This window comes from Filobasidium floriforme (genome assembly GCF_021052385.1).
Source record: "Filobasidium floriforme strain CBS 6241 chromosome Unknown HD553scaffold_1, whole genome shotgun sequence".
Lineage (NCBI taxonomy): Eukaryota > Fungi > Basidiomycota > Tremellomycetes > Filobasidiales > Filobasidiaceae > Filobasidium > Filobasidium floriforme.
The window spans coordinates 519,079-542,189 of NW_025763622.1; the positions used below are offsets into that span (position 1 = coordinate 519,079).

At 54.8% G+C, this 23,111-nt stretch overlaps 5 protein-coding genes across 5 annotated transcripts; 4 read left to right on the forward strand and 1 right to left on the reverse strand.

Moving 5' to 3' along the window:
- Nucleotides 1–2,553: 2,553 nt before the first annotated feature.
- HD553DRAFT_4423 (uncharacterized protein) lies at nucleotides 2,554–7,675 on the reverse strand. The gene is made up of 7 exons (XM_046184228.1): nucleotides 7,254–7,675; nucleotides 6,084–7,141; nucleotides 5,844–6,015; nucleotides 3,830–5,752; nucleotides 3,543–3,761; nucleotides 3,171–3,472; nucleotides 2,554–3,104 (listed from the first exon to the last, which is right to left on the reverse strand). The coding sequence occupies exons 1-7, from the start codon at nucleotides 7,435–7,437 to the stop codon at nucleotides 2,769–2,771; spliced, it is 4,194 nt and encodes a 1,397-aa protein (XP_046040042.1). The 5' UTR covers nucleotides 7,438–7,675; the 3' UTR covers nucleotides 2,554–2,768.
- A 189-nt stretch (nucleotides 7,676–7,864) lies between these two features.
- Nucleotides 7,865–10,421, forward strand: HD553DRAFT_4591 (UV radiation resistance protein/autophagy-related protein 14). Its single transcript, XM_046184241.1, has 4 exons — nucleotides 7,865–8,088; nucleotides 8,202–9,040; nucleotides 9,150–10,053; nucleotides 10,121–10,421. Exons 1-4 carry the CDS (start codon nucleotides 8,015–8,017, stop codon nucleotides 10,350–10,352), a joined length of 2,049 nt encoding a protein of 682 aa, XP_046040043.1. The 5' UTR covers nucleotides 7,865–8,014; the 3' UTR covers nucleotides 10,353–10,421.
- A 1,585-nt stretch (nucleotides 10,422–12,006) lies between these two features.
- Nucleotides 12,007–13,370, forward strand: HD553DRAFT_302370 (uncharacterized protein). The gene is made up of 4 exons (XM_046178736.1): nucleotides 12,007–12,252; nucleotides 12,337–12,567; nucleotides 12,660–12,732; nucleotides 12,815–13,370. Exons 1-4 carry the CDS (start codon nucleotides 12,094–12,096, stop codon nucleotides 12,934–12,936), a joined length of 585 nt encoding a protein of 194 aa, XP_046040044.1. The 5' UTR covers nucleotides 12,007–12,093; the 3' UTR covers nucleotides 12,937–13,370.
- Nucleotides 13,371–14,132: 762 nt separating this feature from the next.
- HD553DRAFT_302371 (uncharacterized protein) lies at nucleotides 14,133–16,974 on the forward strand. Its single transcript, XM_046178737.1, has 8 exons — nucleotides 14,133–14,309; nucleotides 14,387–14,523; nucleotides 14,617–14,920; nucleotides 14,993–15,050; nucleotides 15,132–15,287; nucleotides 15,392–15,515; nucleotides 15,591–16,011; nucleotides 16,089–16,974. Exons 1-8 carry the CDS (start codon nucleotides 14,299–14,301, stop codon nucleotides 16,714–16,716), a joined length of 1,839 nt encoding a protein of 612 aa, XP_046040045.1. The 5' UTR covers nucleotides 14,133–14,298; the 3' UTR covers nucleotides 16,717–16,974.
- A 1,591-nt stretch (nucleotides 16,975–18,565) lies between these two features.
- HD553DRAFT_346912 (uncharacterized protein) lies at nucleotides 18,566–23,062 on the forward strand (the record flags this gene model as incomplete). The annotated part of the gene is made up of 5 exons (XM_046183255.1): nucleotides 18,566–21,025; nucleotides 21,101–21,215; nucleotides 21,290–21,522; nucleotides 21,585–21,964; nucleotides 22,030–23,062. 5 exons carry the CDS (start codon nucleotides 18,566–18,568, stop codon nucleotides 22,856–22,858), a joined length of 4,017 nt encoding a protein of 1,338 aa, XP_046040046.1. The 3' UTR covers nucleotides 22,859–23,062.
- Nucleotides 23,063–23,111: the final 49 nt, after the last annotated feature.

Here is a 23,111-nt window from a genome sequence, read left to right on the forward strand (position 1 = left end):
CAACCGCTAAAGAAGCGGCTCCAGTAGTCGCGCCCAACCTACCTATCGTACCCTTGCAAATTCCGATCCTGGACGGCCCGCCTGCTCAAGCTGTCATTCCTGCGCTATCTATCGCAAGTCCAAACGAGACGAGGGATCCGGCCTCAAAGCCGACCATGTCTGGGGTACTTGACGGTTCGGTGACCGCAACCCCTAGTCCTGCGCATTCCACCGTAGAGGGCGCCGACTTGATCGTCATCAAGCCGGCTAATACGCGAAGTGCACGCCAAAGCCCTGAGGCTCCTGTGGCGAAGGCTCTGCCCCAAAGTTTCGTCAAACCCGTTGAAACCCAGGCTTTACAGGAGCAACGGAGACAGACTCGCGGCGTCAGAGGGGATTCGCCGAAACCATTCTCTCTGACCATCGATGAGCGTGTGACGCAATGGGCTTCTCAAATGTCTGGGCCAGGCGACGCGGCCCTGAACGTCGTGGACCGACTGCTGGCTGACGACTGTACTGGTGACCAGGACAATCTGACCTCGAACGACGTTCAGCCTGGGAGCGCTAGCACTGCTCCCAAGGAACAGGACAAGGCCGTCCGCGCCAAAAATGTTCTCGAAACGATTCGCACGGAATCTGCCATCGCTAAGGCATCTCTGCAGAAGCCGGTCGTGACGCATCCCGATGACACTCGCGCACTGCTGAAAGGGCTTTCTTTCGAGAGGTTTGGTGATCCTCTGTTGCAACAGCTCAATGTTCTCGCCAGAGACGAATCGCAGACCGAGCTGGTGCGCACGATTATGGAGGCCTACATCAGCCAAGCATGCCTGGACGATCAAGGTAAAGATATCACAATCGCGCCGGGCATCGTTCGTCGAGGCGGAACGACTGCTCGCGCTCCGCCAGCAGAGTTTGTATATTCAAACGACATGTTTTACGGCAGAAACGTCGCTCCAAAGGTGCCATCTAAAGGCTGCGCGTGCGTCGGGCCTTGCCAAGAAAACAGCGATTGTTTCTGTCTCAAGCGACAGGAAAAGTACTTCGCCAGTCATGTTTACGAAGGTGGCGTACCCTACACTGGTTTTGGATGCCACGAGTAAGGATTGCTCGAGATTTCGTGATGTTGCGTTTGAATGCTCATCTCGCTGTTCAACAGAGATGGAAGGGTCAAGGACTCACAATACCCGATATGGGAATGTTCGGATAATTGCGGATGTCCCCCTTCCTGCCGTAATCGGGTAAGCAACTTGGCTGCATATGACAAAGCTGTCAGGCTGACGTCCGGGCGATCCAGTCCATGCAAAGGGGAAGAGACCCCAGGATCCAGTTGGAGATTTTCGAAACGGTCAGCAACGCTAGCATCCAATCTGCATTTGCTTATAGAAGGCTCACAAGTCTTATCCTTTGACGCACCACAGAGACAAAAGGGCTGGGGTGCGTGATTAGCAGACCAAGCGACATGGGTTGCTGTCCTACTGATTTCGATGACCCGGACTTCAGGTGTCAAAACAAAGTCGCACATTGCACAAGGAACTTTTATTGGAATCTACAGCGGAGAACTAGTTCCAGAAGCGGAGACTGACGAGAGAGGGCGTATCTATAATACCGTCGGTCGCACGTAAGCTGGTTTGCATTGCGAAGGTTTTATGAAACACATTGAGCGAAATTCTATGGTACCTAGGTATCTGTTCGATCTGGACAACTGGCACATCTCGCAGCCACCGGCCGATCTTGCGGAAATCGATCCGGAGGGAGCCATCTTGGCCGAAGAAGCTGCCAAGTTGTTGCAGACACCGAATGACGACGATGATGAGGATAGCGATGATGGCGACGAGGACGAAGACAAGGCCCTCACTTCGTTCTACACCATTGACGCCTTTCACTGGGGTGTAAGTCACGTTGCTCACACGTACTCGATGCCCAAATCTAACGCCCCTGTCACCTTGCTTGCTACTGTCCCTGCTGTCTTTTTAGAACGTAAGTGGTTCCGAGGCACGACGGGTTGCTTATACGTAAACTGGACGCTCATCTCATGATTCGCTTTGCATCCAGTTCACTCGCTATCTTGTGGGTAGCACATGCGGGAAGACAGAATCGCTTTTTCTCTGATGCTGATTGACCATTGTTCTTCCTCAGAACCACTCTTGCGATCCAAATCTGGCGATGGGTTCTGTATATTACGATGTGGGCCAATATGCGCTCTTCTTAAGTATCCTGACATGCCGTCGCTGATCGCACTCTCCTTAGGATTTTGACATTCGAAAGCCCAAGTGAGCACGACTTACTCGGGGTCAAAGACTGCCGCTCATCTCTTTCCCATCAGATTGTGCATTACCGCGAGAAGGGATATTGCTTCGGGAACAGAGCTTACCATCTCGTATACGGGGGAAGTTGAAGGGGAATTGGCCGAGAGCAACTTGCAAGCCGAGAGGACCACGTCATCGCGAGCCACTCGTGGGAAGGGGAAGAATGGGAAATTACAGGATCCCCACACAGGCAGTGTCCACGTCGACGCCAGTACCGACTTGCCTACGAAGTGTCATTGGTGAGTCGCATTGCCATCGTCCGTGACATACAATGCGCGCTCAACACGGCTTCGCTTTACAGCAAGGCGCCGAGCTGTACAGGCAACATGTTCAGGACGCCTCGATGAGATTTGAAACAGGGATTGGGACGTGTCGATCTTGTTTTGAGCCAAAGTGACGACATATAGTACAAAGTTGTAAGGTATATAGGTCGCGTCACCACATTATACAGTTTCGTGCGTCAGTCTCCGGGTGATGCCCCATTCATGCCCATCTATCCACGACTCGTCCAAGGGGTCTGCATAAACGCCCCTTTTCAAGTTGAAGAGCGAACAGCAGACACTCCTTTGTTCGCTCTCCCCGGCCGCCTTGCGCTTGACATACCTTACCGAGCTGGTACCAGGCCTCTGCTACATCCCAGCCTCTTCCCTGCGTCAGTGGGTTCAGCAGCCCATGCGCAAGATCGGCTTGGTTGCGTGACATGTACAATTCGGCCATTCGTATCACGGCGGGCGGATATTCAGGCGCCAGGACGAGGGCTTTGCCAGTGGCTTGCAGCGCCAGCTCTTGGTTTTCTGTGGCCGAGTAGTACCAACCGAGCTATAGAATACGATGCTGGAGTCAGCAGGAGGACGCCATTCGCTAGAGTAGGCTGGCAGAACTCACTTGCACCCAGACCTCTGGGTTAGTCGGGTCCATCACTTCGGCCTCCTGAATAGCTCCTAAAGCCTGCTCAATCTTCCCGCTTCTTCGGAATGTCGCGGCGGACTGCAGCCAGAGATCGGCAAGAAGACGGGTCTCCGAAGCGTTTCTACCGGTAGGAGGTGTTGAAGGCAAGTCGAGGGGTGGTGGCGGCGGTGGAGCCGGACGCGCACCGTGATAATGGGAGTGAGCGGGAGTCGTGCCTCGCGATCGAATGGAAGCGCCGGTCGAGACTGCTCTGGGTCGGTTCTCGGTAGAGGGCAGATCTGCAAGGCATTCACCACTGCCGTTTAGCACCACACCACCGATTCATACCCTTGGCGATCGACTACTTACGGGTTGGACGGCGTGGCGTACCGGTCGCTCGATGACCTCCCTTCTTGGATCCGGGTACCTGTAGATGTCGGACCAGGAAGCGTTGTTTGCGACCAGACAAGCTCTTAGTTTCTGCTTCGTCTTCGGACGGTGGTGCTGAGCTGACGTGATAACCACTCGCGTTCTGCGTCGAAGCTCGTGATAGGGAATTTTCTCCTTGTCGTGGACGCGGAGGCGACACTGTGATTGAGTCAAGTCATATGAGTCGAAACACCCCGGTAAGCAGTCGCAAGCATAACTGGACTTACTGAGCGCGGATTCACCCATATCTGGTAATCCAGCGGGCCTAGCATCATTGACAGCCACATAACTCTCGCCGAGATCACGCACGCTACCGCCGTCGCCGCTGCCGGGTTCGTAGCCACCAGGTCTCGAGTAGCCGGTACGGCTTGAAAAGTAGGCGAACGTTTCCTGTTGACGGATCATGGCATCGTCAGGACCGTGGAGCTTTTCTACGATGACGGCCTGGGTCATGCGAAGCTGGATAACGTTGGCGAGTCGGGTCGCTGCGGTTGCCGGCGGTGGAGATGAAGCGATCGAGCTCTTGGCGATCGGCAAGACCGACCGATCCACAATGATACTCTGGCTCTCATGCGACCTCTCCTGCTCATGTTCCGTACCCTCATCGTCTAAGGCATAATCCCGTGTCGAGACACCGAAGGGCACCACATCAACCGGACCGACATCTTCGACGGGTTGAGATTTAGCCATCTCTCGTTCGACCGTCTCCCAAGTATCAATTCCAGCCTGAGAAGCTTTCAGCGCACCCGCCCAATCGTTACTCGCCGTGAGAAGTAGGGTCAGCAGGTGCCAAGCCTCGACATTGCTGGGTGCCAACTCGATGGTCTCTCGGATCGCATCCAGCGCGCCGGGGATATCACGAGCCTCGGTCCGTGCGTATGCTAGGTGATATCGCACGGCCGAGCTGGACGGTGCGAGCCGGGCAGCCTCGACAAGGTGAGCGAGTCCTTGCGCTTGCAAAGTCGGTCGGGTCAACGGATCTCCTTCCTCGGACGCCATCGCCATCCGGATGATCCCCTTGCTCTCTTCCACCTTGGCCTTGAACGCCTTGGCAATATGTCGCTTCCCAACAGCGACCACATCGCTGGCGAGAAGAGCGTACCTCCAGGCTTCGGTAGGGTTTGCGAGTTCCTGCGTGAACAGTCTGGAACCCAGCAAAAGAGCCTCGAGAAACTCGACGTCTCGATCCGTGTCCCCCTCGGCGAGCTGCTCTTCCACGTCGTTCTGGTACACGTCGTCCGCCTCGACCTGATGCGGTACCGAAGGTTCTTCTTTGGTCGTCGTCTTGCGCAACTGCAACGATTCTTCAGGCTGCGCCGTCTGCCGAGCCTTCAGGACGAGCTTGACGTACAGCTCGAATACCCGTCGAGCGTCATCGTGTTGCCCAGTGACAAAGAGCAACCTCATCAGGTGTCTGAGGATGGCCTGCGAGTGGAACGTCATCTCGATCGCCCACCAGAGGATCTTGACGAGTTCCTTGCCGGAAGCCACACCACACCCCGATCGCTCCCATATCCCAACACAGCTCTCGACGAACCGTCTGACCTTCCAGTTGACCTCTCCCGCTCGGGGGAAAGCCGTCGTCTCGCTCAACAATCGCTTGCCCTCCTTGATCGCCTCGAGCCATTCCCTCGACCACAGCTGGGATCGGCTACCCTTGATCTGCGTGCTGACCGAGTTGGGAATCTCACAGACGAGCCATTCGGTTCCTTCTCGATGAGGCGTGTTGGAAGGTCGACAGGCGGCATGCAAGGTACGTAGATAGAGGCTGATCATGAAAGCCTGTTGTTGTGGCCTGAACGAGGTGGGCCACATCTTGCTCATCACGTGGTACGTCCTGATCAGTCGCAACGTCCTATTCAGGTCGGTCGTTTGGGCCGAGATGACCGATCCCCTAGTGAGGGCGACCGAGACCCAACGGTGGGCCTCGCGATGAGACCCGAACGTCGGTGTTGATCGCGTCGAGTGTCGTTGAGCCGGGGTAGGGAGAACCTTGGCGCCGGTCAACCCCTTGGCCGTAGCCGGAGGGGCCACAAGGAACGTGTCGGTCAAGGGCAACGTCAGACCGGGAATGTCGGCAAACATCTTGATTGCCTTGATGTATCGATCCAGCGCATCCTCGATTCGACCTACAGCCTCCAAGCTCATACCTAAAAGCCCAACAAAGACCGAAATGATCCGAGACTACAATCAGCTCATCTTGTTCACAAGCGCTCCGGCCAAATGCCACTTCTGACTGACCGTAAACGACCATCCCACGCAACCAATCCACCCGCTGCGCCATCAAGCTCAATCCCATCTCGTGACCCGTCGTATCCATCTCTCCCGCCCAATCGACCTTTTCGTACGTCCCGATCGAGGCCGTGTAGTCGCCCAGAACGTGTTGGTAGTAGGCTAGTAATAACAAGTAGGCCTGCATGATCACAGAAAGCAAGTCAGCTTCCCGTCTCCGAGATCACAAGGCTAAATGTCAAAGCTCACCCTGCCCAAGACCCCCTTCCCATGCGTCCTCACTCCCTCTCCCACCTTCCCTAGATCTTTGACCAAATCTCTCCCTTCCGGAACATCTTTCGACCCGCCCCGGATCTGACCGGACAAGATCGATTGTTCAGACTCGTCTCCGTCCAACCAGGTCGAGGAGAGGTATTCCGCCGTCGAGGTAGTTTGAGCTGGCATTGGCGCCGCCGCCGGGGCCGATTGGGAGGTGGATGCGGGCAGAGATGTAGACGTGGTCGTCGAGGTAGAAGCGGCAGGTTGTAAATTCCGCTGAAACGGTGTCTGCTGTTCTGATTGTTGTGTTTGTTGGGATTGCGGTGGTAGAACCGCTCCAGATGGCACATTATTCCCAGAGACCTGCTCGCCCGTCCCGACCCTGGCGCCTATCCCGGGTGAAGGGGAAGGTACGATCGTCGATGCCGATGCTGAATCCTCGACCACGTTCCTCCCCGTTGTCATTGTCGCTGTTCCCGTCGATGTGGTTGTCGTAGAGGACGGTCCCGCAAGATCACCACCTCCAACCGCTCCTAACGGAGAGCCGATCTCAACGCCTAAGATCGGAGGTGCCAACCCTAAATCGACTGTACCCGGTTCCACACCCCCGCTCGTCCTTAAAAGGCTCTCCGCGTGAGCGTTGCCGAGATTATCGTTGCCGTGCCCTCCACTCGCTTCCCCAGAGACGTGCACATAACTCCCCGTGCTCGTACTTCCCGAGGTCCTTTCCGACTCGGATTCCGTCTGCGACGGGGGGATCGAGATGAACGAGTGGGTCGTATTCGTATTCGTCGTGGTGGTAGTGTGGGTGGTCTCTCTCGACTGGTCTGATGCCGAGGAAGGCGGGACCGAGGTCCTCGTACCTATAGCGTTTGCGTTCGAGGTGGTAGACGGGTCGAGGACGACCCCGGGAGCAGAGGTGGAGGTCGAGGAAGACGGTTGTGCATGAGACTGTGATGGGAAAATTTGGGCAGAGCTAGAGGTACCGGGCTGTCGAGATGAATGGTAGGCTAGCGAGACGTTTCTCAATAGCTCCAGGTAGGCCGTATCTACACCCAAAGGAAAGCAGAAAAGGTATCGACGAGGTCAGCTTCGTCATCCCGACCACCGAGATCCACCAACCATAGCCCAGAACTAGAACAAGGGCGAGACCACACTCACCTCCAACGGTATGTTTCCCCCACTTTCTGATCCCCTCGCTCCAGTCCAACAGCGTCGACCCGTTGGGCTGTTTCACTGGCTGTTTGTCACCCCATGATCCGGCGACGAGCGCGCCCGAGAGGGCTTGGGTGTAGTGGGACGATTTGGCCGGGGTGGTCGTAGAGCTATGAAGGTGGGGAACCATCCTTGTATGCTCTGATATGATGGTGGGGTGGTACCTTAGAGGACTGGCAAGGAAGACGACTGTGTAGTTGAGTCGAGGTCACCAGGTCGGTTGATTATCGATTTCACCACCCTGGCCGCGCGAACCTGAAATCGCGATTCAAAGGGAGACACACACGGACCCTGGACCTTCGATCCGGATTTCGACTTGAGAGACCGGAGGACGAATAAGGCCGACGTGTCCGAGCTGAGTCGTGGTGATAGTCTGATGAGGATAGATGAGGATGTCATAGATCTTGGTCGCATTCGACGTTCAGCATCATCACATCGCTCATCGTCGCTCTCGGCCGCCCTCTCGCTCACAATTCGACCTGGTTGATTGCACCGCGGATTTGCTTCCGAAGAATCTGCTCTCGGAAGCAAGTTTTCGGAAGTAATCAGATCAGCTTCCGGACGATGAGTAAGACCCTCGAGGGTTACAATTGTGTCGAGCAATTGAGCAAGCTCTTCTGATAACAAGCTAACAAGCTAACAAGTCGATAAGTGTGACCTCGTTCGAAAAACTAGGGTCCCTCGACCAAATAGCGGAGCAGGACGACATGGACGACGGCACAAGATGCGCAGGGTGTAGCTCAAACCACGACCTATACTGCCCCCGTTGTCTCGGAGAAGGGTAAGCTCTCAGTCGCCTTACTGTCTCTAAGCCTTTGTCGAACAACTGAATTCTGCCGTCCTCTCCTTCGCAACTCGGCACTCGAACCTAATACTGTTCGACATCGCGGACAGCCTGAACAACCACGCTCAAGCTCACCATATTCTCCAGACCCAACTGTCGGCCTCGAAGAGCCGGTGCGAGAAGATCCTGTATGGACACCTGCCCTCCTCTTCTTCCTCTTCCGTACCGGCGTCGACGAATCCTACGCCGACCGTCTCCTCGTTGTCAACCTCGTCAAGATCGTCCGCATCCGCCCAGGCATCTACATCGACATTGGCATCGACATTGCGACCAAGTCCTCCGTACGCACGTCTCTCAGGCTTCCTCTCCCCACCCCCGTTCTCTCCACCCAGACCCGTGTCTACCAAGCCTTCCTCGGACCCCAACTCTACGCCGGGCGGGCTGATTCATCACCGGACGCTCTCCTCGACCCACTCCCGCCTTTCCATTCAATGCCGCGATCTGGAAGCGGAGCTGGACCGTGTCAGGAGGCGGAACGAGGGGAAACAGGAGAGCTTACGGGATAGACGTGGACGGGTTGCGAAGCGGCGGGCGAACCTGCGCAAGTCCCAGGAGGATGAGGACAAGGTTTCTTTTCCCTTCCAACCTCAAGATATATCAGCTGGATATGAACCGGAGTCCGCCCTGATAACGAGCCTGAAGACCAGACTGGACACCCAGAGAAGGGAAGATCGGCTCGTCCAGGACGAGATCCGGGCGGCGAGGAAGGTCCTGCTCAAGGAGGTCGTGGACGTCTTTGGGGTCAGGCCTTGTCGACCTCTGAACGGGATCGGGGTGGAGGACGTCGATGGATCTAGAGTAGGAAAGGGAGATGGAGTTGATCTCGGGCGGGAGGAGTGGGACATGGAGATCGCGGGGTTGATTTTCCCGTCCCCAGGTGGATTTACCGGTAAGCTTGTCCTCCTCTCTTGTCTTCCCGTTGTTACGAACAATAGGCTAACCATCTACTCTGAAAACTCTGCGTATCCGGTTCCCCACTCGTTGATGTGACGAAAAAGGTTACCACTCCAACCACCTCAACGCGATCCTGATGCATACCCTTCACTTGTTACACCTTCTCTCTACTTATCTGACGACGAGGTTACCGTTCTCGTGGGCTTGGTCCGAGTCGCCTGGTGACCCCGCATCATTCCTACCATCCTCAACGGCGGGCTTCGCGGTCTACCCAGCCGAAGAGGGAGGAAGGATGGTGGGACGACCGGTCTTTTCGGCTGGGGAAGGGTTGGCCTTCGGGCGGGCTGCGTCGGTACGACGGGCTGAAAAGAGGAAGGAGCAGACCAGACCTACCAGAGGAGCCGGATTAGCTGTTGACGACCGGAATGATGATGATGCGGTTTTCGAGGAGGATGAAGAGGACGAAGAAGAAGAAGGCACTTATGGTCAAAATGACCCTGACCAGGAAGGGAGTTGGTCAGACAAGGAGGATCTGAGGCTTTGGAAGAAGAAAGCCGTGTTGTATGTCAGCACGAGTCGGGAGAAGTGGAAACGGCGGCAAAACGCAATTCACACTTCGGCTGGAGTTGGGCGGGTGGACCGTGAAGGACATCCGGACCGAATACAGCCTGAAGCACGATCTCATCACCAACATGGACATTATCAGCAGCAGCCGAAGCAGCCGGGCGAGAATGATCGCGACGGTTCCGCGGACAAACCGGAGAAACAGCCGAAGCGGGACAAGTACCAGGTCAAGGAGGATCAGATGATATTGGGGTATGCGATGTTGTGTTACGATGTCGCTTGTCTCGGGTGGATGAACGGGGTCAACCTTGACCTCGAAACGAGCAGGTCGCGTACGGAGCAGCATGAAGCGGGAAGGGAGGAAGCGGATGAGGTGGATTGGGATAAAGTTCTGAATCCGTTGAGGGTAATCAGGGAGATGGTCAGGTCGGAACGACTGGGAGAGTGAGTCTGATGCGGCCGCAAAGAACAAAAGAGGCAGGGAGCTGATGCCGACCGTTCTGACTGGCAGATCGTCTCATACTCCCTCGATCCCGTTGTCGACCAACAATCTCCCATCGAAAACCTCATCAGGACAACCTGTATCGGATCCCTCTATCCCATTTATTCCCCTGCCGTTCAGCTTCTCGAAGTTGATGAACCGGGCGACGCAGGCGTTTGACGATCATAATCAGGACGGTAGGACCACCGAGACAAAAGGAAGGGAAGAAGATCTGGGCGGCGATGATTGGGACCTCGTTTAGTTGACTGGACTGAAGTACACTTGTGAGGAGGAAAGAGGCAGTCTGTGCTTAACAGTGATCCATTCGATATTGCGTCCAGGCATTGAATTTGCATCGAGCTCTTAATAGCGCCTAATGAACCATATGTTTGCATCGGGACCGGCAGCGGAGCTCACCTACAGACATGCGTGCCATGTGCCATTCGGCCTGGCGTAAAACCGATAGGCAGACAAATTGCACCGACGTATGTTCGTTTGACACCCGCACCAGCTTCAGACAGGGCGCTTCAAGAAGCGCGGCCTGGGACGCTTTCAGGTAGGCGCCTGTGCAACACCCTCGTGACCCAACCGCGCATGGTCGATGATCATGAACTTGCTCACATAGGCAATGTTCAATCGCAGATGCCCAGTCCACACGATCCTACAGCTACGTGGCCGAGTAGAGTCTGAATGACCAGCGCAGGCTTCCTGTTCCTCAACGCGTCTAGATTTGCTATTAGCTCACGAACGACGATCTTGCTGGTGTCGCTGTTCTCGCCTCTCGTACAACAAAGCTTTCGAGCTCCTTCGCACCTACCGGCTGCAACTCTGCCAATGGGCAGAGGACTTGCAACGCAGCCCTTTGAATACCGAAGCCATTCCCACTGGATCGTCGTAATTGAAGACCCCTCCGGTCTCCACTCACCATGATGTCGGACAGTTCCTCGGGTGCAAATCTATGAAGTGACCGACGGGTACGAGGTAATCGCTTTCAGCCGCCTGTCTTTTTCGCCAAGAGAGGGATGGGAAAAGCAGACGATAACAAACGCCAAAGCATAATCAAGCCACAATCGACGCTGTACAATATCGTGCTGTATGTTCGATTTCCAATACGACGTATCGATCAACAAGCCATCGACCTACCGTTTCCACCAGTCGGGAGAGATCGCCAACAGCTGTCGCTGTCCTGGGACCTGCATTGATAATTCCGAGGTATACCTGTGAACTCCGGCATCTACGCCGAGTGATCTCGTCAAATGCCATCGAGTAGTCCTCGATGCGGACCGTCTTTACCAATCTCGAGTGAGAGGATTTCGGGAATTTCCATCGTTTCAGGCTCGAAGGACCCGCTGATACGCCAGCCATCGCGCCTGTGGCTTGTCCGGCTCGCGTCTAGCTCGGTTTCACGTCTAGCGCGGCGAGGTACCGCCTCCCCCTGGCTCTAGCGCGACCTGGCCGAGGTGACTCATACGGTAGATGCCTTCAATATATCAATATCCTGCCAATTTACGGAGTACTGTCTGCGTCCGCTCGTCTTGTTATGACCTCGGAAGACCTTGGCGAGGGTGCTTTGTCACGGTGCGGGATATCAAGCGATACTCGAACCTAAACGTCGAGTTCGCCAGGCGAGATTCAGGTTGCGAAGGGGAATCGATGTTCGTGCCTGCTATCGCTTCGACTTGTGTCGAGTGTCATCTTTCCCGTCCCTCGCGCTTGAAGGGGCTTGCGGGGGGTGATTGAAGATTCGAGACAACGGACGGTCACGAACGTTTCGAATGGCGACATCGGGAGGTGGCGGGGTCATTCACATCGCAAGTCGAGGACGTAGACCCCTCGAGACTGGTCTCCAAAATCGTATAAAGGCTGTCGAAATCCGTTCGAATTCTCTTTCCCCCTCGGCAATTCTTCTTCCTTCTTCATCATCTCTTCTTCTCGCCCTTTCCTATAACTCTAACTTACTTTCGTCCCCACCTCGTCCTCGCCAAAGCCACACTCCTCTCACAATGAAGTTCTTCAAGTCGATCGCCTTTGCCCTTCCCCTCTTCGCGGCCTTTGCCAGCGCGGCCCCCGCCGTCGAGCAGAGGGAGATCGCTGTCGTCTCTGACAGGCAGCTTACCCAGCTTCCTCTCGCCGACGCCCTCGAGGGAGTCTTGGACAAGGTCGTACGTACTCAAGTCCAACCCTACTCATTGTGTTTCGGATTACGTGTGACTCGTAGTCTAACTTGTCTCGCAAACCGTTCATAGAACTCCCTGGACAGGTCGTTCACCATCTTCCCCCAGATCGCCAAGGTCCTTCCCGCTCTGACCGAGATCACCGACGTCCTCGAACAACTCAAGGGCCAGCTGCCCGACTTGAACCTTCCCGAGAACCCCACTGAAGTCACCGAGGTGGCCAACTTGGTCACCGAGATCGTCGACTCCATCGTCGATCAGGTCAGGAAGATTACCAGTCTGTCTCGATCGCAACCTGCTGTCGTGAGTACAGTTCTGAGTTCACTAGCTACCGACTTGCAATCTTAGAAGGAACATGGGGCTGATTCGGCGAGGGTTCTTGGACCGTGATCTAGGGCGACGCTGTTGGAAACCTCGATGGAGCTCTGAACGGGGTCTTGGGAGGACTTTCCGGTTCCCTCGGTAGCGGTAAGTGTCCCCCCGCTCCAGTCCGTTCATATCCTTTTTTTCCCTGGCGCTTATCCCTATCTCTTCTCGTAACGTCTCGTAGGCCTGTTGGAGACCGTCCAGGGTCTCCTCACCGGTCTTCTCGGAGGTCTCCTCGGGGGTCTTTTGGGCGGGAACGTCTTGTCGTCGTTGCCTCTCTCGTTGGGCACTCTCCGATCGGCTTGAGAGCTGAGAGGATCCGTTTGGCGATAGTTGAAGGTCGATTCACTGTCGGCTTCTCAGTTGTCGCGAGCGAAAGTGATCGGGTTCGTCAGGCAAGCGGTAGCTTAGGTCGCTGTCTCCTTTCGGCTCGATCGTAAAGCGTGTCTGGAAACACAAGAAAGAGAGAACATGACAGGAAATCAAATCATTACTATTTTTCGCTATTTACTATACTACATCGTCACATTCAACCGCGACATGTGAATCCCCGCTACTTTTAGGGAAGGTCTAACGTTGTCAAGCCATCAGAATATATCATCAAGATCTACTATTGCCACATCGATTATGTCTGAGTGTTCACGATCTTTATTAGGCCGTACTCGCCGACTGTCAAAGAGATACCAGGGCCTTGCAATGCTACTAGATGGTTGCTTCCGTGTGCCCCCGTTCTGTGTCTGACCTGCGACTCGTAGTGAGAGCTATTCATGCCTCATTGAGCTGTTGCCACTTAGTCTGAGGACGACTCACAGGCATACGGGCCAAACGGCCCAACGATGATCAAAGGTGAACTGTATCGGCGACTGACGAGCCGTAGAGTCTTCCGACGGCAGTTCTCCTGACCGATGGCCAGTTGATGCGAAGAGGTTTCTCGCACGAGCAGGAGGCGACGTCGCTCCCATAATCGAAGGCTCTTCTGACGTCCATTGTAGATCCGATGACCGTTCAATACATCCTTGGTAAGCAGAGAGTGAAACGATAAACAATCACGACTGATAACCTTTGGCGTATTCCCCATCCGCACGCATCAGTCCAGATTATCCTCTGTATACTTCAACATCCACATTCCTCAGTCTATGTCACCCTCTCGAAAACGCCCTTTGAGTATACCCCCAGCGATGTCTCATTCTCAACATGCTCCCAAACCGCTCGAATTTCATAATCGGGCCGCTGAGCCCAAAGAGACGGCCGATGTGTGGTTGTACGTCGTGGAGATTCAGTAGAACGATACGAGACTTTTCCGACCCGACGAGGGTGAAACGAGTGCGGCTCGATACGTATTTCGGGTGAAAGGTGTTTCACCCGATGACGCGTTGAGAATCAAAATGAGGTCGACGAGTAGTCTCGGATCAATCTCGGACCATCCGACGCGGAGGTGATCAGCGAGAGAGAGTTGACGAGTCATGGATCAGCGAAAGAGTAGTGGGTGTTGGTAGAGGGAAGGGGAAAACTACAAATAGCTAGAGTAGCAAGTCTTACTATCTTGCTAGGCATCTTCATAGAGCGGAGAACATACCTTTTCAAATCTACACAAGAAAGTACTTCAAACGGAAAAGGACGCGTTGACCTACAAGCGAAACCTCGGAACCTCGAACTTTTCTCTTCAAAATGCCTATGCTGTCAGTACAAACTCCAAACGTCTGGCCGAACTCGAGCATTCTTGGTGTAACCTCTCATACATACCTCGTTATTATAGTGCCGACCCTTCCGCAAAGTACCGGCCGTACAAGCCGTTCCCGTTCCCTGGACGACAATGGCCGACCCGGGTCCAGGAAAAGGCTCCCATCTGGCTGTCAACTGATCTGAGGGACGGGAACCAGAGTCTCGCCAACCGTGAGCCGCCGAAGACCCGCTCTTATCGTCTCTGGGCCGTTGTTCCATTCGTACTGACATACTGTGACATGCCGAACATGACGCCCTACGTAGCCATGACCAACTCGCAAAAACTCCGATTCTTCCGTCAACTAGTCAAACTCGGATTCAAGGAGATCGAGGTCTCATACCCCGCTGCTTCGGAGACGGACTTTCAATTCGTCCAAGACCTGATCAACAATGGCGAAATCCCGGACGACGTCTGGATCCAGGTCTTGACCCCCGCCAGGTCGGACCTCATCAAGAGAACATTTGAAGCTCTGAAGGGGTCCAAGAATGCGATCGTGCACATGTACAATGCGACGAGTTGTCTGTTCAGGGAGGTCGTGTTCAATGCCGATCAGGCAAAGACTGTTTCGTGAGTTCCACTGCTGGCCAGGCCCTGAACCAGCAGTGGATAGGTGGTTGATTAGGATGTCGGGTTTGACAGGCTGGCTACTCAGCACACTCAGCTCGTCAGAGAGCTCGCCGAACAATACGCTGCCGAGGTGAGCCCCCCGCAATTTTCTCTACAACTCTCCGTTGACACCGGATCCTGATTCCTATCTTACCCCATGCTTTCCTTACAGCACGGTACCAACTTCCGATTCGAATACTCTCCCGAGACCTTTTCCCAGACCGAACCCGCATTCGCCGTCGAGGTCTGTGAGGCTGTGAAAAAGACCTGGTTGGCTGGGACAAAGAGCGTGTTTGGCGATGGGAGGAACGAGGAGAGGATCATCTTCGTGAGTCGAAACATCGGATCTAGTGTAGAGCGGTCTATCCGCCGCAAGATGGAGGGCCTTGGAAGGCTGATATGGTAATGTTGGCGTCTTTTCTCACATCGTAGAACCTGCCTGCTACGGTCGAGATCGCGACCCCGAACTGTTTTGCCGATCAGGTAGAGTACTTCTGCACCAACATTACTCAGCGAGAGAAGTGCATCATCAGTCTGCACACGCATAACGATCGAGGTGAGTCCCAGCACGAGGGTTTCATGCAGGCGGCATGCGCAGGGCTGACTCAAAGCTATATGCTATGCTCGATAGGATGTGCCGTCGCTGCTGCCGAACTCGGTGTTCTCGCCGGAGCCGATCGAATCGAGGGGACCGTTCTCGGTAACGGTGAACGGACCGGAAACGTCGACCTCGTCACCTTGGCTCTCAACCTGTATTCACAGGGTATCGCACCAGAACTTGACTTTTCCGATATCTTTTCGGTCACCGATACTGTGACCGAGTGCACCGGGCTGCCGGTCCACCCGAGACATCCTTACGCCGGAGAACTCGTCTTTACCGCTTTCTCTGGGTCGCATCAGGACGCCATCAAGAAGGGGTTCGAGGCGTACCAGAAGCGGGTCACGCAGGGGGACGTTCGATGGGAACTGCCTTACCTGCCCATCGACCCGGCCGATATCGGATGTACCTACGAGGCCGTCATCCGGGTCAACTCGCAATCCGGAAAGGGAGGGTGAGTCGAGAGGCTAGCGAGTACGAGGTTCAATGGCATTGTCGGGCTGACCATGCGTTTACGTTCGTTCCCGACAGCATTGCCTACATTGTCAAGCAGGCTCTCCACCTCGACCTGCCAAGACGTATGCAGATCTCGTTCTACCAGATCATTCAGGCCATCTCGGAAGCTACCGGCAAAGAGCTCTCGGTCGAAAACATTACCGGCGCTCTGCGTTCGACGTATCACATCGGTGGACCCGCTTACGAGGGACGTATGGTCCTCCGCTCTTTCAACATGACAAACACGCCCGGAACTCCCGGTAGCACTCCGGCCGATGGCGAGTCGGGTGACCGACCGAGGTACATGAAGGCCAAGGTCTCGGTCGACGGAATCATCCGTACGATCGAGGGAGAAGGAAACGGTCCTCTCTCTTCCTTCCTCAACGCGCTTTACCGGGCTTTCGGTATCGAGCTCTCTATCCGAGAATACACGGAACACGCCATCGGTGGAGGATCCAACGTGCAGGCTGCTTCGTACGTCGAGCTCATTCCTCCTCAGGCGGACGAGAAGGACAAGACCAAGGGAGGATTCTGGGGCATCGGGGTGGACCCGGATATCACGGGGTCGGGTCTGCGGGCGGTACTCAGTGCGGCCAACAATGCTTGGGCAGGCAAAGAGTTGAAGGGGCTGGATATCGTTCCTTCGGCTGCCAGGCTGAGTTAGGGCCGCGACTACCAACCAAAAGACGGAAAAGAAAGCTGCTCGCTATCAAAAGGTTCTCTCTGCATCCACTACGTTTCGTACATCCCGTTCCCGTGCACGCCTTGGCTCTTGGCTGTGCACGGTGTGACACGCAAACATCTACTTGTATTCCATTAGCTACCTACACATATCGATATGCCTGAACTCCGTGCATGCATCCGGACAACATCGGTTCGGCCAATCCTTGCTAGCACTTAGCAATGATTATCAACCAACCAGAGAAGATTGATTGGCAACGTCGACTGCGGACGATGACCTCATACGGTTCGATGAGGGACTCGCTTCGAGGCGCTCTTCTAGCGCAATGACAAGGTTTAGCGTTTGATCTTTTCTTTGTCGCCATGTCCTATTCTGTCAGGGCGGTGGGAACAGAATTCTTATGTGAAGGATCTTCAATCACGATTCTGTTCCATTCCCCTTCCCATTGTTTTTAGGGGTCGGGCAAGTTGAAACGCTCGACGATCAAGGGGTTAGCGTTTCTCGCGCGCGGCCAGCAGACGGAGCCGCGGGCTTTCGTGTTCGGCCATTGTGAACCATCGCATGACCGGATGACGTGTTGGCAGCGAGGGGTCGAAGCGGATCTGAAAGACCGGACGATATGGCAGAAAAAGGATCTTAGGTTGACTTGGTGATGTGGCCTGTTTGTAAGAGAACAGCTATTGGTCCTTGTCGCTCGTCTTGCCCGACTTGTGCCGAGCGAGCTCGGGCTGACGATCCCCTCGGTCATCAGCGATCAAAGACGGGGAAACCTCAAACCCGATGAAGATCAACGAGCGCGCCTTGTGTTGATAGGGGCTCGACCACGAATGATCATGGTCACCTCCTAACTTTGTTTTCTCCCTTTTCCAAGGTGATGATCTTTTCATTGTTCGATCCGCGTTGATGAGACATTTCGAAGCGGCCGCAAAATGATCGGTTAGAGTTTCGCGTTTGGTGAAGTGACGCGCGTGGCGGGTACAGGGAGAAAGCGCAGCGGCGCAGGTCGCTTCGATTCGTTGATGAGATTGATGGAAGATCCCTGTGCCGAAAGAAAGAAGACAAGGCGTGAAGAGCAGAGGAAGGGGACGACAGTGACACGGCACAAGAGGGAGGAGAGATAAGGGCGACAAAGATTTACCTTTTCCATCACGCCATCACGCGAGAATTGGTGTCACCCTGAAACTGATCTCGTGACTCCCATGATCATCGGACTTGGGGAAGAACAAACAATCGACGGGTCGCGGGTGGAATGTGGGGGATGGGATTACTCGACTCAGCCACGTCCCTGGTGTCCAGGTCCAGGTCACCTCGATGTACAACTATGCAACTCACCAATCCGTTCTGTATATACGCTCGCAACATCATGACCTGGGTTACAGGACTCGACCTAGCCTGATCGTTTCAACTCGCTACAGTGACATTCTACTCTCAGCCGACGCCGAGTCACGCCCGATCGAAAAATCCTGATCTTTCGCTGTCTCCTCAACCTCATACGCCAAAAAAAGGGAGAAATTCCTCCCTCTTCCTCGTCATCAACTCGATCATATATAGGAGTCAGCACCAAGCTCATCAAGACCGACAACTCACGAATGACAAGCTCACAGGGACAGAAGGCAGAGACTCGGCATCCTGAATTTTCCAGAGAGGAGGAAAAACGGCAAGAACAAGGCAAGAAGACGAGGTAGATAGCTGTCCCACCAAGCGAAACTCGATCGACCCCGTACTCATCCCGACCTCTCCTCCTCGACCTGCCTGAGAGCAGACCACTAGGCACATGGCAAGAGCTCCACCACGTCCACGAACGGTTGAACGAGAATCTACTCTGTCGACGATGTCAACAAACCAGGATCGGCAGAACCAGCCTCCGGGTCGTCTCCCGCCGAGGGCGAGTGGGAACTTATATACCGAACCCGTCAACTCCTTCAAAGGATATCCCCGCCCACCTTTGGCAAGAAAGGACCATAACAACATCCTTCCTTCCCCATCTTACCACTTTGATCCTGCTCTCAACTTTACGTCTTCCACGATCTTCACGCCTTCGATCACAACACACAGTCAAATCCACGATCACAACACCATCGCTCAAACATACGTCGGGCCCCCCTTTGACCTGAGATACAAGACGATTCGCGCCTTGCCATACGTCAACTCGAGGTCCTATACCGTTCACTGCGGAAGTCGTCCCTTTCAAGGCACTTTCGACCAGCCTCTTTGGAAGAACATCACCGAAGAGACGTTTCAGTCGACTTGCGACTTTCCGCTCACCCCAGCCGATCTGCTCGCTACGCCGCAGTCTGGACAAGGTTCAGACGACCAGTACCAGCACCAGAGACATCCTCTATTGCCTCCGATCTCGCTCGGACTGCAAGATCCAGCAGGGACGCATTCGAGGAACTCTTCCTTGACCTCGCTCTTTTCGTCGACAGACTCGGCAAGCTTGCCAGAGATCTACGAAGCCTCTCCACTCAAATCCGCAAGTCCGGGCGGCGAAGAGCAGTCGAGTCGAACCCCTTTGACACATCCTTCTCAAAGGGATACCATCGACGCGGATCCTACGCCAAACTCGGATTCGAACGTCAATCCCACGCTCGAGTCGATCTTTGATACGGAAGACGATCTTCAGACGGTCTCCGAACTAGGAAGACCATCGCAAGGACCGTCCTTTGCCTCGAGACGTCGTTTCACCCATATTTCCGATCCGGGACCTTCAACGTCCTCCTCGTACAGCATCTACCAGATATTGCCGCCAGTGCCCCCTCTACCCGCTTCCGTACCACCTTTAAAGGCGCAATCACAAAACGAGATGAGCGTGTTGGCTATGCGAGCCGATCCTTTGCTTTCCGACGGCGTGGTTTCCTCACCTTTTCCTCCCGCCTCATCAGTACGTTTCGACGATCAAACAGCACACGACTTGAACGGATGGTTGGGATCGACACAACCGTACGTAGGACACGAACACGAGCCGATACTTGACGTTTCGAGGGGGAGCATGTCGTCCTCCTCCCTGAGCTCGCTCTCAGACGAGCCGCTGGATGACGAGCCTTTTCAAGGACAAAGGGTCGGGCAAGGGGATCCTTTGTCTGGATATAACATGCAGGGAGAGAACGCTGGAGAAGGGTCGAACGAGTTGTGGTCATATGACCAGGCCATCAACGCTCTTATCGGTTCAAGTGGAGTACTGCAGAACGAAAACATCGACAAGGACGGTCCGACTTCTCTTTCAGAACAGTGGCATCAACACAAACAGCGACAGCTTTCAGTTGACCAGCATCCACTCACCATCGACTATTCGACACCCACCGGACCTTTGAAAGCCAAAGCCATGTTCGCCGCTCATACCCCTCAGAATGAGCAACAAGGGATGAACTATCCTTCCCAGCCGTTGGGCGATATGGAAAGGCCTTTGCCTACTCCCAGCGCTGCGGTACCCATCGGTGGTGGTGAGCATCTTCAGAACGCTCAGAATCAGGATCAACAGCAGTACCTCGTGCCCGTCGTTCAGCGTGGCGAGCATCTCTTTTACGATCCCGAGTACCCTATCACCTCGGCAGCGTCGTACACCTTTGGCGCCAACGCCCAACAGAACCATCATCATCATGGGGGCGGGTATCAGAGGTCCGATGGTCAAGGGATGGGACGTCAGCCGAGTATGAGCTACGGAGGTCAACAAGGCTCGAGGTCGGCACACGAAAACATCTCGCAACAAAATTTTGTCACGCAGATCCCTCGATCCTACCACGGTTACTCGTACGATCAGCGCAATGCCAATGCCAACTTCAACGGTCCCATGAGCGCCTTCCCGGGATCGGCAGGTCAGCTTCCTTCAGCTCTGGGATCGGCTTTCCCTCATCTCAACGAGGCGCAAGATGGCAACAACTTGATCATCCCGACGCATCACATTCAGCCCAGTCGAAGTCAAGAAAACCTGAACGCGATGCGTCCGCCTGTTAGCGCCTATCCTCAAACGCCTTCGCCGAACAAGCGAGGTGGGTCCGCAATGTCGAGTTCGTTTGGTCACGCTCAGATGCTGAGATCCGCCGCTCCCGAACCAGAGGGTCCGTCGGCCTTCATGATGGCGTACCAAGGAGGATGTACCCCTCAGAGCGTCGGTCAGGGTCGTCACCCTCCGTCCAGCGCGAGTCGATTCGACGAGGTCAAGATGGAGATGCATGACGGGTACGGCGAGACGCCCGAGTACGAGATCGAGAGGATGCGGAACATTCGAGCCAACGAGCAGTTAATGGAGAGTCTGGGATTGGGTAGCAGCCCGAGCGCATCGTCTCTTCGTGCAGTGAGTTTCTCGATACAAGCCTTTGATTTGCGTCCGCCCTTTGCTGACAATATTTCAACGTGTCTCGCGTTTCAGGTCTCCCGCTCTCCGTCCAAGATGTTGAAGCGCAAGACATCGAGCATGAACGTCAAGGCTAATCCCGGCGAAAAGAAGTCCCGATGCAAGAACCGGGTACCATCGATGGGCCCAGGTGCGTATGGCGCGTATCAAAAACCCCTTCCTGATAACATCGTGGTCTAACCGGAGACGTTTATCCTCTAATAGTACGAAGCTCGACCCGTTTAGCTTCTATGTCCCGGACCGTCTCGTACGCCAATCTCGGTGATCACGCCGAAAACTCAAGCGACGAGTCTTTCGACTCGAACGAGATGGATGAGCGGGAAGACGAGTGGGATGGAAGCGATAGTGAGGAAGGGCAGAGCAGGAGGAGAAAGAGGAACGGCGGATCTCGTCGTCAAGCCTCTGGCCGATGGCCTCAGAGTCAGACTCGGTACAACGTAAGTGTGACGCCAAGCTCCTTTATCAGTAGCAATGTATTTACTTCCCTTCCTTGATATAGCGACACAACTACCGCAACCCGACTCTACGGGATCTCGTTGAAGAACACCCCGACCTCCGAACAGTCTTCCCCTTGTTCTACAACATTATCACTGAAGACCTGATCATCGACAACAACGCGTTCCCTCTGATCGGATCGGTGCCTTCGTCATCTACGCCGATACAGAAAGCGGGTTACCTGCAGCAGTACTACCACAAGGGAAGACGTGCCATCGCTCAGCTCGATGCTTTCACCGCCCGATGTGACAAACGGTATGACGGACCCGGCCAAAAATGGGCCCCGCTCACTCCTGAAATGAAGATTGCTATCCGAGATATTCGACGGAAGGCGGTCGAGCGATGCGAGAATTACAAGTACACTCGACGAGATCTGCTCAACAAGTGAGTCGTGCGTCAGTCATAAGGAGCCGAGACCAGCATGACTAACTTGGCCTCTGACTCGATAGAAACGTCGGCAAGGGAAAGTGGGCGCCAATCGAGGACGGTTGGATCAGCTGGAATGTCTATTCGACATCCACCGACCCGGCCAACGACCTCGAAGGGGTACATCTCGCGTCTCCACCGCCCGACTCGGAATCTGGTTCCCAGCAATCCATGGCGTCGTCCCGCAACCGTGCGGTTTCGAGAAAACGCAGCCAGGCGTTTGGCCGCAAGGCTTCGCGCGGAGACATGAACCGAAACGCGTCCTTGCGACTCCATACCAACGACATTTTCAACAACGGATATTCAGACGAGCGGTCCCACGCTGGGATGGCCTTTCCTAGCGTACCAATGAAGCAGAACGGTGACAACGTGTACACGCCCGTCACCCCGCAGCGACAAGGATCGGCCAGGTTCAACCCGATGTATACGCATACTCCCACCCAGCAGTACAACTTTTCGCCAGGGCTCCAGGATACGCCATTAAACGTGGTCACCCCGTCCATCGTCCGAGCAGCGCGATTCGCATCGAACAACCAGAACCCGCTGGGCTCGCCGTTCGGGACTCCGGCCTCAGCAGGAGTCTACCAGAGTCAGAGCCAACAAGGCACACCGACGCATCATATCCATCATGCTCACCCGCAACAACTGTTTGCGGGCACGCCTATGAACGAACAAGAGCCGGCTCACTCGGTCGTCTCGCATCCGATGTCGATGGACGAAGGGATGATGACGGGCGGGATGGACATGTCTTACCAGATGAGCGAGGTCGCCATGCAAGCAGGAGGCGAGAATGGGAACGTTAATGGGAACGGGAACGGATTTAATGAACAGTCTTTCACGAACGGCATCTGAGGCTAGAACGATCTAGGCGGAGTGGTGGCTCTTTACTTTTGACCGGACGACATTGGTCGCAGGCGCCATGTCACTGTTTTGCGCGGACGCGGCTTGGAATTACTTTTGTCACGATTTGCTTGTATATACCTCGGAAGGAAGATCTGTTGCTTTTATGCCCCTTTTACTCTCGTTCTGGTGGTCCTTTATATAGATTGGGGTCTGTATCTACGACGAAAATGACAGCGATATAATAGCTTGTGACTAGCAGCGA

Coding starts and splice junctions, on each gene's coding strand:
- HD553DRAFT_302370 (XM_046178736.1), top strand. CDS start 12,094: ATGAAGTTCTTCAAGTCGATCGCCTTTGCCCTTCCCCTCTTCGCGGCC. Junction 12,253..12,336: donor AGGGAGTCTTGGACAAGGTC/GTACGTACTCAA, acceptor AACCGTTCATAG/AACTCCCTGGACAGGTCGTT. Junction 12,568..12,659: donor CTCGATCGCAACCTGCTGTC/GTGAGTACAGTT, acceptor ACCGTGATCTAG/GGCGACGCTGTTGGAAACCT.
- HD553DRAFT_302371 (XM_046178737.1), top strand. Junction 14,524..14,616: donor GAACCAGAGTCTCGCCAACC/GTGAGCCGCCGA, acceptor CGCCCTACGTAG/CCATGACCAACTCGCAAAAA. Junction 15,516..15,590: donor GCACACGCATAACGATCGAG/GTGAGTCCCAGC, acceptor TATGCTCGATAG/GATGTGCCGTCGCTGCTGCC.
- HD553DRAFT_4591 (XM_046184241.1), top strand. CDS start 8,015: ATGGACGACGGCACAAGATGCGCAGGGTGTAGCTCAAACCACGACCTA. Junction 8,089..8,201: donor CCCCGTTGTCTCGGAGAAGG/GTAAGCTCTCAG, acceptor CATCGCGGACAG/CCTGAACAACCACGCTCAAG. Junction 10,054..10,120: donor AGGTCGGAACGACTGGGAGA/GTGAGTCTGATG, acceptor TCTGACTGGCAG/ATCGTCTCATACTCCCTCGA.
- HD553DRAFT_4423 (XM_046184228.1), bottom strand. CDS start 7,437: ATGGTTCCCCACCTTCATAGCTCTACGACCACCCCGGCCAAATCGTCC. Junction 6,016..6,083: donor GGAAGGGGGTCTTGGGCAGG/GTGAGCTTTGAC, acceptor GTGATCATGCAG/GCCTACTTGTTATTACTAGC. Junction 3,762..3,829: donor TATGGGTGAATCCGCGCTCA/GTAAGTCCAGTT, acceptor ACTCAATCACAG/TGTCGCCTCCGCGTCCACGA.